Source organism: Cavia porcellus, unplaced genomic scaffold (genome assembly GCF_034190915.1).
Source record: "Cavia porcellus strain 051 isolate PalLab524CR breed Dunkin Hartley unplaced genomic scaffold, mCavPor4.1 scaffold_1, whole genome shotgun sequence".
NCBI lineage: Eukaryota > Metazoa > Chordata > Mammalia > Rodentia > Caviidae > Cavia > Cavia porcellus.
In genome coordinates this window covers 215,826,488-215,845,027 of record NW_026947484.1, presented here as the reverse complement: position 1 = coordinate 215,845,027, position 18,540 = coordinate 215,826,488, and the positions used below count along the sequence as shown (strand labels likewise).

The 18,540-nt window shown below is 39.1% G+C and overlaps 1 protein-coding gene across 6 annotated transcripts in view; it reads left to right on the top strand.

The window, feature by feature from the left end:
* Mta3 (metastasis associated 1 family member 3) overlaps window positions 1-18,540 on the top strand; it is a 138,563-nt gene that overhangs the window by 109,877 nt on the left and 10,146 nt on the right. For 5 of the 6 annotated variants that reach the window (XM_063229284.1, XM_063229270.1, XM_063229268.1 and 2 more), the window contains 4 exons: window positions 1,376-1,527; window positions 2,445-2,667; window positions 10,473-10,559; window positions 14,090-14,236. In XM_063229284.1, coding sequence (XP_063085354.1) covers window positions 1,376-1,527; window positions 2,445-2,667; window positions 10,473-10,559; window positions 14,090-14,236 — 609 coding nt within the window. Of the gene's footprint in view, window positions 1-1,375; window positions 1,528-2,444; window positions 2,668-10,472; window positions 10,560-14,089; window positions 14,992-18,540 lie in introns of those variants that run through there. The other variant, XM_063229275.1, reaches the window with a different exon arrangement.

The following is an 18,540-nucleotide window of genomic DNA, read 5'->3' as shown; positions in this document are numbered from 1 at the left end:
TCTCCCAAAATAGCATAACAGCGAGTGCATATATTCTCAGGAAACTAAGCATTAAATGCAGTGGTCACTGTATTTTTGCAGTCTTTCTGTGGGGAGGGGCTGAGGGCCTAAGCCAAGGCCTTGCACATAACGCTCACTGAACTGTGCCTGTCTGTTTCCTGTCCTTTCTGTCTCCCGCTGCTTCTCCTCTCCTTGACCCTATGTGCACGAGCACACACCCCCCACCCCCCATTAGGCAAGTGTTCCCACAGGCCAGTCCAAGCTTTTGCTCTTGTTAACATTGGTTCTGGAGGTGTTAGTTGATGCCTTCAGTGTACTGTTCAGAGGAAAACTTCCAAGGCAATTGCAGTTTCAATGGTTTTTATGCACTTCATTAATTTACTGTTTCAGCACCAGTGTTTTCTGTGTTAAATTTCAGTCTCGTGGTAAGTGTTTTTAGTGCTACGTGACAGGAGTTTAAATTGTGAAGCAGACCAAATACAGGCTTACAGTGTTTAACCAATCAATAAATCGGCTGTGATTGGGTCTTAAAATGTGTTGTGATATCAGCTGACATGCTCACTTGATATGGATTTATATTGTTGAAAGACATTTTGATTTCCTAGGAAGAAATTCAATATTTTGTCTTAATTAAAATGAAGCAATGGCAAATAGACTACAATTTCTATTAGAGTCTTGCTTTTATAAATGGAGCCCCTCAAGTAAGCCGTAAGGTACCTTCTGAGCTTGGTGTGGGAACTTGGATTTACCCTTTAATACTAATATTAATCATGATAATTTGTCTGATGTAGTGGTATGTGTCTGGTAATCCCAACAGGAGGCTGAGGAAGGATTGCTGAGTTCAAGGCCAGCCTGGGCTACATAGTGAAGACTTTTCTCTCCTCCCCAAGATCATAATAATAACATCTGAAAACTTATTTCCAGATATGTAATTAAAGCATTTTTAAACAATAGGAACAAGGGGCTGGGGATTTAGCTCAGTGGCATAAGTACCTGCCTTGCAAGCAGGCAGTCATGAGTTCGATCCCCAGTACCAATAAAAATAAAAAAGGAAAAAAAAAGTATGGAATGTTTAAAAAAAAATAATAGAACAAAAACTCAGCCGAACAATGTGTAATATAAGATGCTTCAACTAGCCTCTGTTAAATGGTATAGGCAATCAATACATAGTAGAAATCTGTGCTTTATTGAATTCTGAGTAGTGAAAAGTACATGTATATGTTGTTTTCATGTTTGACTTATAAACTAGTGAAAGAAAAGTTAACATTGTAAATGAAGAGTAGCTTTGGAATATTTTTGAGATATTAGATCCTATTTCTATTGATGTTGCAAAATTCTTAGTATCTTTTTTTTTTTTTTTTTCTCCTGTCTTTAGCATCACAGTCTCACCAGTGGTATTCTTGGGGCCCACCTAACATGCAGTGTAGATTGTGTGCAACTTGTTGGCTGTATTGGAAAAAATATGGAGGCCTAAAAATGCCCACCCAATCAGAAGAGGAGAAGTTATCTCCCAGCCCATCTGCAGAGGTATACCACAGTAGGTTTTAGTCCTGGAAAACATCATGTTTTTCAATAGTTGGCTCATTCCTTGGAAAGAGAAGAAGTACTGTATAGGAGAGTTTAAAAATAAACAATGCTACTTTTTTAGGTAAACATAGTGTTACATTATTCAGGGTGGGTGGAACAAGGAGAGAGAGGGGAACAAGGAAAAAATCAGTTTTCTTTGAGGTATTCAAAATATGATCTTGTCTGATTGCTCAGACAAAAGAATAATGCGTGTGGGTGGTATTAGCATAAGTAGAGATTTACAAAATATGTTTTAATTGCTGTGGAAAACAGTTTGTAACCTTTAGATACTGTTGAAAACGTCTTACGTAAAGTAGTAAACACAAATTGAACATTTTCTGTCTGCCTGGCTGTTGTGGAAGGGCAGGAAGGTATTGGACTCAATTTTGAGGTGAGCAGTAGTTGAAACATGATTTTGGTAAAATCGTTGTAGATTGAAGATGACAAACACCTGTGTTCACCGACGGTGGACTGTTCTTTTTCAGTGCTAATGTGATCTCAGGACTCCTTAATGATAAAGAATCTAACCCCTTTGTAAGTTACTACTATCATATATATGATTTTGGATTGTTGTATTACATCTCGATCCCACTCCCCTCTGTTGTGCTCATATTTCTCCCAAAAGCACATATTTTTGTTGTTGTTGTATCGGGAATTGAATTCATGACCCTGTGCTTGCCAGACAGGTGCTTGTGCTGCAGAGCTAAGTTCCCTGCCCGAAAGTGCGCACTTTTAAATGACTTTTTAGGACTGGGGTCCTAGGGTATAGATGCCTCAGTGATTGATTTAAAAATCAGACTTTTGTGGGTATATGATGCAAATGGCAGTGTTTGGACAAGTTCTCTTCTGTAAACATTTGTTGGTTTGTGGTTCTGCAGGATGCCCGAGTTAGAAGTCACCTGTCCCGGCAGGCCATGCAGGGAATGCCGGTCCGAAACACTGGGAGCCCAAAGTCTGCGGTGAAGACTCGCCAAGCTTTCTTCCTCCACACCACTTATTTCACAAAATTTGCTCGTCAGGTCTGCAAAAATACCCTCCGGTTGCGGCAGGCAGCAAGACGTCCGTTTGTTGCTATTAATTATGCTGCCATTAGGGCAGAATGTAAGACGTTTTTAAATTCTTAACCTTACATGTTGTGCTTTTCTGACCATTTTCTTTCTTTCCTTCTCTCTTTTTTGTTTGTTTGTTTGCAATAAACATAAGTTCTTGTGTACAGCCTTTTATTTGGTTTTTTTTTAAACATTGTTTTTTGTCTGCTGCCATTTGTATCATGCCAGGGGTGGGCATTGAAATCTAATCTCTGTGAGAGTAGTTTTCAGTAGAGAGGGGTGGGAGGCGAACATCCAGTGGGGTTTTGTGACGGAATTGCCAAAAGGTCTCTTATCAGAGCACTTTCACCTGTTAGGCGATGTCCCAGGATGACCTTTAAGGATGGTATTCCAGTGAAACTCCCCAGTGGAGACAGCATGCATGTCCAGTCTAACATGGATGGGTTCATTAAGTTCAAATAAAATTTATTAATTCATACTCATTAGAAATCAGGTGTCTTTGTAAATTCATTGTCCCAGGAACCTTTACAGTCATACAACATTATGGAAATTCACAGGGCTTCATAAAACATGTTGTATTTATTAGAAAGCTTAACAAATTATAAATAAAATTTGAAATCATTTTGGGTGAATTTTTTGAAAAGACATTTTTATTTTTTTAAGCTAGCCTCTAAATTTGTGGTTGAGTAATCTGTTCAATTTGGTTTCCATTTCATAATCATATAACACGTACATAACTCATTACTGTTGTTTTCAACACATTTGGTCTTGCGTATGTTTCCTATTTTTGTCAGAACAAAGGTCATATGTACCATGAATTGTGGATTGTCTTGTCATTACTGTGTATCTGGAAATGTGTACAGAATTGGTGTTAGCTCTGGCTAGCAGAGCCATACAGTATTTTCCCCTAAGGAATAAGATGACTTGCTGCTGTCTGGCTTAAGATGGGAAACCTTAAATGGATTCAGATACTTCATCTGTGATATAAGAAGTCGTATAATGAGATTTTCCACTTTGGTTTAAAGAGGATATCCATGAAAGGAATGACACTGGAGAAGTTACTTTTTGTTTCAGGAGATAATTTTCAGCAGAAAATTAAAAGTTGAAAACTTACTGGCAAAAGCTGTGTAAGAAGAAACGCTTTTTGTGAAGGGAGTAGAAATGGGCAGTAATGTCAGGGGCTCATGCAAGGTTTAAGAGCCATGTTACATTCATGTCTGGCTTATCTTTAGGTCTGACCTAGAATTGCTGAGTTCCTGGACTTACATAATCACTTTGAGCAATCATAATCATTTTGAGCAACTGGAAAATAAATGTATTGATCCAAACTATTCAGTTGATTTTTAACACTTACATTTACATACAGTTTCTTAAAACAATTAGACCATGAGAAAAAATTACTGCAGTTCTTCCATTAAAGTTCAGTACCCATTAAAGATCCAGTATCATCCTTTTTTCTATAATGGAAAAGAGACTACAATCAACCTAATTAGCTACTGAGATACTTGCTTTTCCCTTGGCTCTTCGTTAATTTTCATTTAATTTGCATACCATCTTTGAGTAAAGTATGGTTTTCTGTCACATTACTCTTAATTTTCTCCCTCTTAAAAGGCCATGCTGCAAGAAAGGGGGGTGCAGGTTGTGATTAAATTACCTGTATTTCTGCGGGCTTCTGAAAAATAGTCATTTGTTGGAATGAGATTCAAAGAGCATAGTTATTTGTACTCACTGGTCATGAGGTTCACATAGAATCTGATTCTAGAATAGTTAGTTTTACCCAAATAATTTAAAATTACAGCGTTTGAGCAGCCATGTACTCAGGTTACATACATTTTCAAACAACTAATGAATTGATTTTTCCCTGCTTATATATATCTTGTATATCCTCTACTGCAGATGCCTTTATATTACCTTGTTAATAAGAAGATTAGGTGTTAATAACCTGATGTCTGACAGCTGAGTCTAGTATCTGGGAAATGAAAGAGAGAGTGAGTGAGTGTGTGTGTGTGTGTGTAGTACGCTTTCCCTGGTCCCTGCTCCCCCTGGAAAAACTTGAAATCACTATAAGGCAATGTGAATGTTTCAAATCAGATGAAAGTTTATAATTCTATAATATTGATAAAAAAAAGTTCTAATTAATGCATTTTAGAATAACCTTTATATTGAGAAAAGAAAATTAATTCTGAGCTTGAGATTTTTCAATAAGTACTGTAGAAATTGATCTGTTTCATGGCTTCTAGCCTTAGTGGCAACATCACAATGCAGGAGTTTATGGGGGTCACAGGCTGGACAGAAGCAGCAAGACAAGGAGGTAAACTCAGGTAGTGTAGCGAAAGCATGATCAAAGTTCAGAGTACTTGATTTATGAAGTAATGCTTACTTGGAGGAAAAACTTTTGATTGGCTGCAGAATACTTTTATTTTCATTAAGGAATGTGTACCAAGACATTTAATATAGTACAAACGGGGAATCTTCCTAAGCCAATATTTATTGGAAGGGAAAGGAGTGCAAAGGAGATACACCAGTGGAAGGGAGATTCCTTCATCCTTTTTAATCAGTTGGAGCTATGAAAATGTTCCCTGTTAAGTGATTTAGAGATACCATATAAACCAGGCATGGTGGCGCACACCTGGAAGCCCAGCACGTGGGAGGCTATGACAGGAGGAGCACCACAAGTCTGAGGCCAGCCTGGGTTTGTTACATAGCAAGAGTTTGTCTCCAAAAGCCTCAACTATCTAATATTACCAACATTTAAGAATATGGATGAGAAAAAATATGTAAGAGGAAAAATGAATTTATACATGAATAATACAATAATACATGAATATGTATTTATGAAAAGGTGGTTTTTAAAATGAATTTTCCCAGATAGTTATGTTAATATTGTACTTACGTGTGTGCATATATAAGCCTGCCAAAATACCCTAACTATTCCGCCATGCAGATTGTAGCTCTTAAAAGTAGTAAACCAAAATCCAAGGTAGCATAAGGAAAATTACCAGTGTCTTTAATGAGGTTTGTACCGGGGCCTGGAGATTTAGCTCAGCGGCATAAGCACCTGCCTTGCAAGCAGGCAGTCCTGAGTTCGATCCCTGATACTGATAAAAAGGAAAAAGACCAAAAAGAAAAAAAAAAAAAAAATATGAGGTTTGTACCCCAACAGCACAGTTTATAAAGCATCATGTTTAGACATAGTGTCTCCTTTTTGGCTGTCCTCTCCCCAGTAAAAAAAAACTGTGATGTGACAGTGGTGTTCAGTCTTTGTTAATTGCCACCAGACATTTCTTTCAGGTACCAGTTGGCTTTGTCTAAAATACACAGAATTAAAGCATCTGATCTTAGGATGACCACTGTTTAAGATTCAGGCTCCTTAGACTGAGGTTAAGTACATGTGTTGGCAGCTCCACAGATGAAACCAGAGTCCCTAAAAATGTAGGTCCCGATGATTTCCCTGTTATCTGGAAAGCATTCGAGGGTAATTAAGTGGTTCTGAATTAATGCACCAGCAATGCATGGCAGCTGTGTTTCCCAATATGACATTTTTTGGTGTTTTCTGAGGCGGTTTAGGCTGGTCTCCAGACTGGCTTAAAACGTTTAGCTGTCCTCCTGTCTCAGCCTGTTAGTTGCTTGGATTACAGATGTATACCACCACACTTGCCTTCTCATTGAGACATTTTTGGGGCGTCTGTTTGAAGATACTTATTCAACTTTGAAAGTACCCTAAGAGCCTGTTCATGAGAAATTTATTAGGCATGAGTTTTTCTAGTCATTTTTCAGCAAAAATTAGTCATTGTCTAGCTTTTCTGAATTTGTGTAGTCTTAAATTAATCAGAAGAGAACAGTTTTTGTTTTTTTTTTTTTTTTTTAAATCGGTACCGGGGATTAAACTCACGACCGCCCGCTTGCAAGGCAGGTGCTTATGCCGCTGAGCTAAATCCCCAGCCCCTAAAGAGAACAGTTTTGTTTTGCTCATTTTGTATCAGTAGCCACTGTCCTCTATTTTGTGTTTTTACTACTTTTAAAAATTTGTGCATGATAACATCAATAGGTTTGTTTTGGCAGTGTATTTTTTCAAGCGGGTACTTAAATGGTTTTAAACTATAAAAGTGGTTACATATCTTTTTCATTCTTGGTTTACCCTTTTTATAGGTAATTGTCACTAGTTTTGGTAGCTTTCACCCCATTATCATTTTAAGTATTCAAGGTATTCTAGGGATCTCTAAGGATCCATTACATGTATCATTTTTATACAGTCTCATTGTTCACTTTTTTTTATTTAATGTTTGTACATTGGGAGTTACTTCATTTTGGCAGGGCTACTGTGCAATTTTATTGTACCACTGTACCACTGTACCAATTTTACTGTAACCAGTGCTGTGTTTAAATTTTTTGCTATTTCTAACATTTTCTTGATACGTTTTTCATCCTTGTGCTTGAAAATTAGGTAAGCTGGAAGTATAGCTCAGTGATAGAGCCCCACCTTGGCATGCTCTTGAGGCCTATGATTCAGTTTTTGGGACCAAAACAACAAAAAACATTTTTGTAAGGTAGACATCTAAATACGAGAGCCTAGCTAGAATGTACGTTTTGAGTTGCACTGTTGCCCTCAGAAAAATTACAGTTTATAATTTCTCCCACTTCTCCAGAATACCTGCGTCTCTAGAATCGTGCCGTCACTCGCCATTGAAGTCCTTTATTAGCTGATGAGAAATATGTCTTGTATCAGCTTGCATTTCCCATTTTGAATGACAGAAATCATTCCTTTTTTTTTTTCTCGTCTTTTTCCTTTTTATCGGTACCGGGGATCTAACTCATGACTGCCTGCTTGGAAGGCAGGCACGTAAGCCGCTGAGCTAAACCTCCAGCCTCTGAAATTATTCCTTTTTTGAAAGCCATTTGTATTTCCTTTGTCAGCTATGTTTTGACCCTGTTCTATTTTCTGTTAGAAGTCTTCTTGACTTGTGGGAAGTTTTTATATCTTAACAAAGTTAGCTTTGATCAGAGATGTGATGCAGATCATCTCCCCCATTTTGTCTTTGACTTGTTTATATTTGCTAAACTTAACATAATTATTTTGCTGGACATAGTAGCACACACCTGAAATCTCGGCATGGGAGTGAGGCAGGTGGATTACCATGAGTCTGAGACCAGCTTGGGCTGCATAATGAGTTCACAGCCAACCCGAACTACATCCAGACCATCTAAAAAAACAAAACAAAAAGTTGTTTTATAGTACTTGAGTTTTGTGTCTTGTTAAGAAATACCTTTACAATTCTATAAGCAAATCCTACCAGTGGTTTTATTTTGACTGGGATATTGAAATCTGATGTAGATGTCATTGTGAATTTTACCTCAGTTTCTATATTTGAAGCTTTTCTATGTAACTTCCCCTGCTCCAGTGTTTTCAAAACATTGCAGAAAAATGGTCATAATTGCAATAACAATGATAGCATTCTACCATGTTTACCTCAAGGAAACCAGAAGTATTTTGTAGGAAGCTAAAAACTGCCTTATGCCCAGTCAAGTGGTTGAGCTGCTGGTGTTTTCCATCTCTGAGTAGGTGATTTGGTTCTTTGGATGTTTTTTAGAGTGCTTTCTTATCCATGCTCTTCCGCCTGCTGGCAAGGCAGGCGCTTATGCCGCTGAACTAAATCCCCAGCTCCTAGTCCATGCACTTTTAGTAGCTATCTAAATAGAAATGGATGAGTAATTTGGAAGCAAGGACTGACTGACAGGTGGCATCAAGTTTGGTCTTGGGCATTAACCCTATGCATGGTCATTTCCTAGGGACAGAATGGATTCTTTCTACTAAATACTGTAGCTGTCATTTTTCTCATGTTCAAATAATTAGGTCACCTTGGCACCTCACTTTGATTTTTAAATAACTGAGACTGGTAACTCTTACCACCAACTACTTTATAATGAATATTGGTGAAGTATGGATCCTTCTAAAGAGCTTTGATCTCTTATCAAGAGGTACCCTATAATATAAAGTTTTTACTTGGAACATCATATAATTAATTCTACTGATTTAATGAAAAAAAAAGCAAATTAGTGTAGTTTAGAATGGAGTGTCTTTGATTTATTGTGTTAATGACCCTCTGATGCATTAGTTGATTCTTGTCAAAGTGATGGTGTATGTCAAAGTCTGTCAGTTGCAACCATTTTGATAGCTTTCCTTAGGCGTTAATAAGCTGGAATAAAGAGTGAAATTAGCCTTATTCCTAGAATTACAGTAGTTCCCTTTGTCCAAGGTAATTGAGGAAATAACCAACATGATTCATTCAAGCTTTTTCTTTTAAATTAGAGAAGAATGTTTCCTCCTTTTCCTACATAGACTGAATTTTCAGTGAAATGGTGATGCTAGGCCGGAATTTGGTATTAATGTTTGATGCTTGCAGGGTTAGAGGCACTTTCTAATGTGTGTTAGCTTATATCTCCAAAATGTGCTTATTAGTATTTCTGCCTGTGTCTTCACTGTTAATGCAACAGCAGGTGAAAAGCTTCATAATTTATTTCTGTCCCAAAGGAAATCAGCTGAATAGGAGGAAAGGAATGGGATCATTTATGGTTATCAATGGTTGCATGATAATTCACTAGTGCTTCGAGTACATACTCAGATTCGTGGTGTTTGAGGCCCTTGCAGTATGTGCTAATTTTAATGCTTTTTAAAAAAATGCTATTTTCCCATCTGTTTAATAGTTTCTAGGAAAATATTTTCTTGGAGAAAAAAGGATGGCGCTTATGACAAAGTCAGTTTTTAATTTATGTGAGGTTTCAAATTAAGTTGTACATTTTAACACAAGTAGTGCTAAGAATTTATAGTTGTTAAAGGACATTTCCTTTATGTATTCCTAGAAAAGTGAACTCACATGCAAAAGGAAAAATTCTCTAGTGGAATCAAAATCTGTATGACATTCTTCTCAAATACTTGAAGGTGTGGAAAGGTATAAACATACAATGAAATAAACTAAAGCCACTCTTAAGTTTTATGACAATACCTGGATTTTTTAAAAAGTTTCAATGCATATTTTGTTTTTTCCCTTCTAAATTTTTATATCAACTCTTAGTATGAGAGACATTTCTGTATCTCATCTACTCTTCTTTCCTAGTGACAGTTAAAACACTGTTATATACTTTATTTTTTTTCCCTCTAAAATGTCATGATAAGGAATGAGGTATGTGATGAAAATGTTTATGAGCTAATACCCACCCTTGCATCATCTTACCATTCCAAGAGTTAGAGGAAATAACTCTGCACATGGGTAACTGTTTACATCTCAGCACAGGTGCCGTCATAGTAGGGTAAGAGGGATAGGAAACCTGTTGTTGCTCAAATGGCCATGTTATTAATCTGGCCAGGTTCTTACCTAATAGAATTGAGTTTTGCCAAGATAAGTGAAGACTTGCCAGTAAGGAACCCACCACACTCTAGGAATGGAAGAGTGTGCTGCCTTCACAGCTCTGATTATTTCAAACCAGATCGGTTGTATGTTAGGACTGGTTCACTTCATGCTATGGGCACTTTCCTACTGTACCACAGAAATACTATGGCAAGAACAGTAGTATATTTCCATCACTTTTCAGGTGGGCACACAATGAAAAAGGAGTGTGTGTGTGTGTATTTGTGTGCAGCACTGGCATGGGGCTTTATAGTGAGTGCTCTCATGTTAAACCCCTGATGTAGTATTGAGATCCAGAACTAGAAACCGTTTTCCTAACCCAAAAGGAAATCATGCAGGAACCTGCTAGATGCTTTGCACTGTTTTCCACTTGCACCTTTCTTTCTGCGGTGTGGGTGGTACAGGTAGAGAAACCCACCTCACTGGTTGTCTCCGTGTTTCTTTCTCTCCTCAGATGCAGACAGACATGCTGAGCTATCTGGAAGTCCACTGAAAGGCAAAAGCACTAGGAAGCCTTTGGCATGTATCATTGGGTATTTAGGTGGGTATTTGCTAATGGGGAAGAAGAAAAATAATTTCTACGTGTTATATTTAGCCATTTTAAATGCATGTCTAAACTAAATTCAAGCTTTCCAAATGGATGAAAATGGTTATCTCTGTGTATATAACTTTTTTTGTTTAGAAACTTTATTACCAACACAAATGAAATTGTGGGTATGTTTACTTTTTACAAAAATATTTGCATGAAAATTATTTTCAGGGAGATAAATACAGATTAAGCAAAAAGAGGCAAATGAGTTCAGTTATTACTTACAGGATAGGTATTCATATTTTTAATACTTACATTCTTAAACTCAGTCATGTCTTAGTTCTCATAAAATTGATACTCAACACATTTTGATGCAAAAATTTTGTTCTGATACTCATTCTTTGGTACTCAACCTGTAAGTCAGAATTGTTGGTGTTGATTGCCTTGTGGTTTATTACCTTTCCAGCCAAAACAGTTTGTTTGGTATGGTTGTTTTGGGTACTTACTGTGCTGCTCAGCACCAATTACTGTATCTCTATTTTTTTTTTTCGTCTTTTTTAACTTTTTATTGGTACTGGGGATCAAACTCATGACCGCCTGCATGCAAGGCAGGTGCTTATGCTGCTGAGCTAAATCCCCAGCCCCACCAATTACTGTATCTCTAATTTACATCACTCTTTCCTTTAAGTAGATAATTGCTTTACTTGTTTGTTTGTTTAATTTTTTTTTTTTTTTTTTTTTTTTTTTTTGGTACCAGGGATCGAACTAATGACCATATCCTTACAAGGCAGGTGCTTATGCTGCTGAGCTATGTTTTTGTTTTTTTTTTTTTTTTGAAACAGAGTTTTGCACTGTAATTCAGGCTGGCCTTGAACTCACTTTGTAGCCCAGACTGGTCCTGAACTCATAGTGATCCTTCAGCCTCCTGACTGCTGGGATTATAAGTGTGTACCAGCACACTTGTGTTCTTTTCTTTTTTCTTTTCTTTTCTTTTTCTTTTCCTTTTCTTTTCTTTTCTGTCTCCCTTTCTTTCTTTCTTTCTTTCTTTCTTTCTTTCTTTCTTTCTTTCTTCCTTGTCAAATCCATCTTTAGCCAACATTTTCAGAATACTGCACAGCCAGATGTATAGCTCAGTGGTAAAGCACTTGCCTACCATGTGCAAGGCACTGGATTTGATCACTAGCATCCCCAGCCCTCAAAGTTACAATATCAGTATGCCAAAAGGTTTGCTTTGAAAGGGAAACATTTGTACTACTTCCTGGTTTTTATTACACCAGCTAACTGAGAAATTTCCAAAGATGTGGTTCCATTCACATGTGGAAATAACCACAATTAGGAATATTTTAAAATAATATCAATATTATTAAGCAGTAATTTTTAAAAAAAGTTTATGATAAATAGTTTATAATACACCTAAAAGCAAGAATGGCTTGTTTTTGTGCTTCTAATAATTTCTTTTTCATTCTCTTAGTAAAAGTGAAATATACTCAGAGTTGCATTAACCTTATTTCTCTGTCAGGAGGGATTGTAGTTATGAAGTATTCAGAATTTAGACATCCAGACTTAAAAATCAGAGTGAAACTCCTTGAACTTAGTATATTACCTGGTTCTCATCAACATGTCCCTACTCAGAAGCTCACAGTTCCCTCTTCGTTGTTACTCTGCCACTTTCTTGCTCTATTTCTCAAGGGCTAAAAAGTTGCTTTTATATTCCCCCAAAATACCAAACAGTTTTGACATGGTCTAAGTAGTGGTGATAATGCCCTTAGCAGTGCTATGTAAATTCCCCGTCTTGCAAGGGAAGGTACCTGGTTATAATGTAGAATATAGCTCTCCATTGTAGTCAGCCTTCCCATGGGTACCTGTGTATTTCTTCTGTGGGCAGATCGGCTTCTAGTCCCACCAGATGACCCCAAACTGTTCTGTTCTTAGCTGTTCTTAGCTCATCCCTACATAACATTTCTGTGTATTTACTATATTCAAGATACGCGTAGTGCACGATTTGGGGAACACCAAGATGAATAAGGCCTTGGACTTAAAAATCTTGCTGAGGGCATACGTGTGTGTGTGTGTGTGTGTGTGTGTGTGTGTGTGTGTGTGTGTGTGTGTGTCTGTGTGTCTGTGTGTGTCTGTGTGTGTCTGTGTGTGTGTGCGCGCGCTGAGGCTCAAACCTAGGCCCTCATGCCAGGCAAGTGCTATATCCCCAGCCCTTGTGTCTTAGGGTTGCCTATTTGAAGAGAATAATAGTTGATCTCAGCCTTGAAAGATAGATAAAATTTAAATAGATGGAAATATAGGAAAAAAGTATTTTCTCATGAAGCTAAGAAAACTAGATGGACAAAGTCTCCATTAAGTCTAAGGAAGAGATTAAGAAAGTAAATTGTTCTGGATGAAGTACAGGATATGGAGGTTATAAAGACAAACAAGACTGACAGACCTTCAATGCCATGTTGGAAAAAAAATTAAGAATGGGGTAGTATTTAAGCCATTCCTAAATTTTGACAAGTATAAGATTTTGGCCAGACCACGTTGTAGAAATTGTAACAATTAAAATGGATTTTTCTGGGCCTGGGGATCTACCTCAGCAGCATAAGTGCCTGCCTGGCAGGTACAGGGTCCTAAGTTTGATTCCTGAAACCAAAAGAAAAATTGGCTTTTTTTTTTTTTTTTTGGGTAAGGAGGATCAAACTCACGACCTTGCACTTGCCAGGCAGGTGCTTATGCCATTGAGATAATCCCTGACCCCCCAAAATGGGCTTTTCCGAATTGCAGTAAGTCAGGTTGTCTTGGCCTTTTCCTTGGGTGAGAGGGGAGACAGTGGCTTGCACATAGTTGGCAAACAGGTTCAGCTTTGGAGAAAAAATACTGGTAACATACTGAGGTTCCTATATGGAGGTCCTACAGTATTGCAATTTCTATCCATCTACAAAAAACTGATAGTTCTGAGCTGTGTGGCTCACAACAGTATACTTAAACACACACCACCTACACTTCCCATTTTTTAACATGTGTTTTCGGTCAAAGCATTTCATCTATTATATGACTATTATATTTGAACTATGGCTGGGAGTAGTTGCCCCTGATCCCACTCCCTGTGGCAGGCCCAGGGAAAAGAGTCCTGGTTTTCAAACAGCCCCCACAAGACCAGTTCCATGTCACTGACTGAACAGAGCACAGAGGGACTTTTTCCTGAATCTACCTCTTCAGATAATCACTTGGTTTCTGATACCTTGAAGAGTCAGACGCTTTATTCCCTTAGTAACTCTCACATCATAAGTGACCTTCTCAAGTGGCTTTTGTGTTGTGTTTGTATTCACAACCTGAGACTAGCTCTGGCCAGCAGGGGGAAAACTGCTTATTTGATAAGCAAAGCCATGGCAACACCACTTGGAACTGCTTCATTATGCGAGTCTGTGGCTGACTTATGAGGACCTCTCAGCTCATTAAAAAATAAGATGTGTGCTGTTAGCCTTCTCTATGCTGTTAGCAGAGAGACTTTAATACCATGTTCTGAGTTGAAAAACCTTTTTCCCTCCTGTCAGAGATCCATCCTGCGAAGAAACCTAATGTAATTCGATCTACACCAAGCCTGCAAACCCCAGCCACCAAGCGGATGCTAACCACCCCGAATCACACATCTCTGAGCATTCTGGGGAAAAGAAACTATAGTCATCACAATGGCCTGGATGGTATGTAAGCTCAGGAATACTGGAAGCTGTTCTGATTAGCAGGGCCCCTCTGTTCTTACCTGCCGGGCCCACTGGGCCCACCGAGTCCAAGAATGTATTACAGATTCCCTGTGATTGATGTGAATGTGTGTTAAGAGGATTAAAGGGAAAACTGCCATGTGCCATGGTGAAGACTTTGTGCCAAGTGAAAGTTCTCCGTTTCCTAGGGGACACCTTTTGCTCACATCTGTTAGGAGACTGCTTCGGAGCAGGTTTTTAGCAAGTTGCTTCTGCTGGATAATAATGTTCTTGCTATGATGCACATTCAGTGCTCATTTGAAGTTTTCTTGAGCAGAGGGGATTATTTTGCCTTATGTCAGATATCAGCACTCTCTGGGGGTCCTTCAGTTTTCTGTGGATCATTTTTTGAATTTAGTATTTGTACCTATTTCCTTATAAAATATTTAATTACCCAAGAGTATGACAAATCATGAAAGGAATTTCCTGGTTGATGTACTAAATACAGAAATAATAATTTGTTTGAAATTGAAACACCAAGAAATACTACTTTTACCCAAAGTACTTTTCTTAGACTTGGCAACATAATGACTCTTCAGGTGGAATTGAATTATCTTACCATTCGGACTATAAACTACTGTAATAAGTCATCTAGGCAGTATAAATTGTTGGTTTCAATAGTTCTGGAGTTTTAAAACTGTCTTTACTGTTAAGTGTTGACATTTATTTATGAATAAAACTCTTCAGGCTTTTCATGACTTATGGAACTTTAAATTCATTCAGTGACGATAAATTGCTTATAACAAGGCCCTAGAGCAAGGAGTGGAACAGACCTTCTAACAATAATTTCCTGTGGTTGCTTTCCTTCAATATGACTTGCTGGTCATAGTCATGTCAAAATGAGTTTGAAAAAATAGGAGTGTTTTGTTTAGATTTATAAGGTCTCAATTTGCTGTAGATATGACTTTCAAAAATTTGGCCACACAGCAGTCTTGCAGCAACAACTTCAGCCTGCCCCCAAATGTTCACTGTGTGAGTAGTAGAAGCCTGAGGATGGATTATGTCAGCACGTAAAGACTGAATTTCTGTTCAGCTTTTCCTTGGACCCAAGCTTAAGTAGAACCCAGAAGCGTTCTTTTCCTCCTCCTGCCTCCCTGGTGTGTAATCTGCTGTAGAAAGCCTATGTTATGATTTGTTACATATTTATAAAACCACTGTTTCTGATGCTGGAGTGACAGCTTTCTAGTGTCTTCCTCCTCTCCTACTCTGTGGTGGCTCTGAACCTGCAGTCCCAGCTGTGCGTCAGCACCTGGTACTCAGTACTGTGGGTACTTAATGGTCTCTTCAGAATTGCTTCTTTTTTTTGGAACCAGGGATCGAAACTGCCAACTTCGTGCTTGCCAGACAAGCACACGTGCCACTGAGCTAACTCCCTGGCTCCTCAGACCTTCTTCATAGTGTTCCCTCTCCGGGGCATTTGTCTCGTTTTCTTTTGAATGACGCGGCTGCCACCCAACCGTTGCTTTTCTGCGCTGAGCAGGAGGTGTGGACAGAGCACTCAGGAATCCATGGTGTGATGTTGACTTGCTGGGAACAGCTTCAGTCCCATTTTCTGAAGAGACCTAGCTGCTCACAGAGTCCTGTGTGCAGGGTCCATTTGTCTTTGAAGCTGAGACATTGTGCCTACCGCTGGCCTCATGCTCTTTAATTCCCATGATGGAAGACCTGGGAAGTCAGGGAATTTGTTTTGCATACCATTATACCTGGTACTGAGTAGGCTTACTAGATTTTAATAAATATACGAAGGAAATTGATTAAGGAAAATAAGAATCTAGAGAGGTGAATTAAAATTTCCATCACTAGTAGGTATGACTGTATATGCTATATGATAGAAAAATACGGCAAGTGTTGAAGTTTTCAAAATGTGTTACATAGACACACATAGCTAGTGAATCCTCCTCCAAACACACCCTTCATCTTAGTTGCCCTGTCGTGACTGCCTCTGTGCCCTAAATTGATTCATTTACCTTTCATGGTCATTTTGACTCCGGGGAAGAACCAGAAGTCACACGGCTCCAGATCCAGTGAGTGAATGAGCTGGGGGAGGACACAGCAGCGTGGATTTTAGAAGCCTGTCTTTCTGTTGGCTGGCAGTTGGCAGCAGCATTCACTGTATTTTTGATTACACCTCATAAAGATATGAAAGAGGGCTTCTAGAATTGCTTCACACGTGGCGAGAACAATGGGGTCAGGGTGGGGAAGTATTTTGAGTGGGAGTAAATGGCCATATGTGTTTTACTGTAATTTTTAAAATTTAAGCATTCGCCATATATCATATTTTGATCACTCGTTGTAAATGCACTGGAATTATCACTTGTGACTCGTTTCAGAATCTAAGCCTTTTTTTTTTTTTTTGCTATGTAGTTCACACTTACCTTAAACTCACTACGTAGCCCAAGCTGACCTTGCACTTGAGATCCTCCTGCCTCAGCCTCCAGAGTGCTGGGATTACAGGCATGCCTCACTATGCCCGGCACAGAATCTGTGTTATTCACTGCTGTTATAGATGATGTTTGGCTCTTGAGTATGCTATGTTAGGCTCTACCAGAAAAGCAGATATTGAAAAGCAGCGTAGATAAATGAGGAACATGGCAGGTACAGGAAACAGCTGCTATTCTTAGGGCTGAGCACACAAGGAAGTGAGGGTTATCCTAACAGATCTTCCAGCCTGCAGCCCAGGAGCTGAAACCCAACCTCTGAGGAGCAATGCAGGCATCCTCAGGAGATGTGAGGAGGCAGCTTCTGGGACACACTGGTGACAGGAAAAGGGCAGAGCCTGTCTCATGCTGGAGATTTAGCTTAGCGGTGTAAGCACTTCCCTGGTAAACATTAGCTCTTGAGTTCCATCCCCAGTACCAAAAAAAACCAAAAAAACAAAAAACCTGCCCTTCCCGCTCCTCCCGCCCTGCAGGCTCTCCATCACCACCTTCTGGCGGAACCAGGAGCTACATGGCAAAGCTGAGTTGAGTTTTCTGCCTCTTTGGGATAATGGGTCTGTTTATTTCTTCAGGATATAGGATCCTGACTAATTTGAATTTCCAGTATGAATTCAAAATCTGGGAAAAAATGTTTGGCTGTAGTGAGTTTGCGTGAGGTAGTTAACATTATATACGGAAATAGTGTGTATGAGGGAAAGTCTGGCCCTGTGTGACGCAATAGTGAAATCAGCTAGCCCTGCTAACTGATTAATCATCATCAGCATGTCAGACAGAGGGGCACACCAGACAGGGCGCTGATGAATGGAACTAATTTAACTGGAAACAAAACTGGCTTCTCCTGGGATGTTTGGTCTGTTGCCTTAGGGGCTGAGATTTCCTCCAGGCTGGCCTGCCGTGTCCACTTACCTTCCACGTTAGCATTTTGAGTTCTTGATGATGGGAAGTCTCTTGATTTCTGCTACCATAAAGGATTTTGCCTGGCATTTTTAAAGATAATGGATAGCTTCTTATTGCCTTCTGAAAGTCACTGTCTTTCTTCTTCCTCTTCTTCTTCCTACTCTTCTTTTTTCTTTTTTTTTTTTTTTTTTTTTTTGTGGTGGTACAGGAAGTAGAACCTGGGAACTTCCCAGAGCTACATCCCCAGCCCTTTTAAAAATTTTTATCTTGAGACAGGATCTCATTAAGAGACTTCATTACCGGGGCTGGGCTCTAATTTGCAACCCTCCTGCCTCAGCCTCCCAGAGACCTTGGATTATAACTGTGCACCACTCTACCTGGCTAATCACTGTTGTTATGTGGTTTTTTTTTTTTTTTTTTTTTTTGTCTTTTTCTTTTTTATCGGTACCAGGGATTGAACTCACGACTGCCTGCTTGCAAGGCAGGCGCTTATGCCACTGAGCTAAATCCCCAGCCCCTCACTGTTGTTATGTGGCCCTGGTAAGGGTCCTTTAAAGGCCCTGATGTGGACTGCGGTCAGGGAGTTAGCATTCCGTGTGCTCTGTGATGCTAACCCTGCGCCACTTGGCCACCAGACTCTGTGACCACCCTCATGGAATTTAAACTCTGAGAATGACGGTGAAGTCCCAGGAGGAGCTTCAGTGCAAGGTGTCACTCACGACAGTAAGAATGAAGCTCAGAATTATAGACACACACAGTAGCTTATCAGGCAGCAGACAGGGTCTTTCCTCTCAGGCTATTGGCCCAGCAGTGCATCACGGGTTTAAGACGAAGTCTCACTGTGCAGTCCAAGTTTGCCTTGAACTCGCTGTGTAACCCAGGCTGGCTCAAACTCCTAACAGTTCTCTGTCT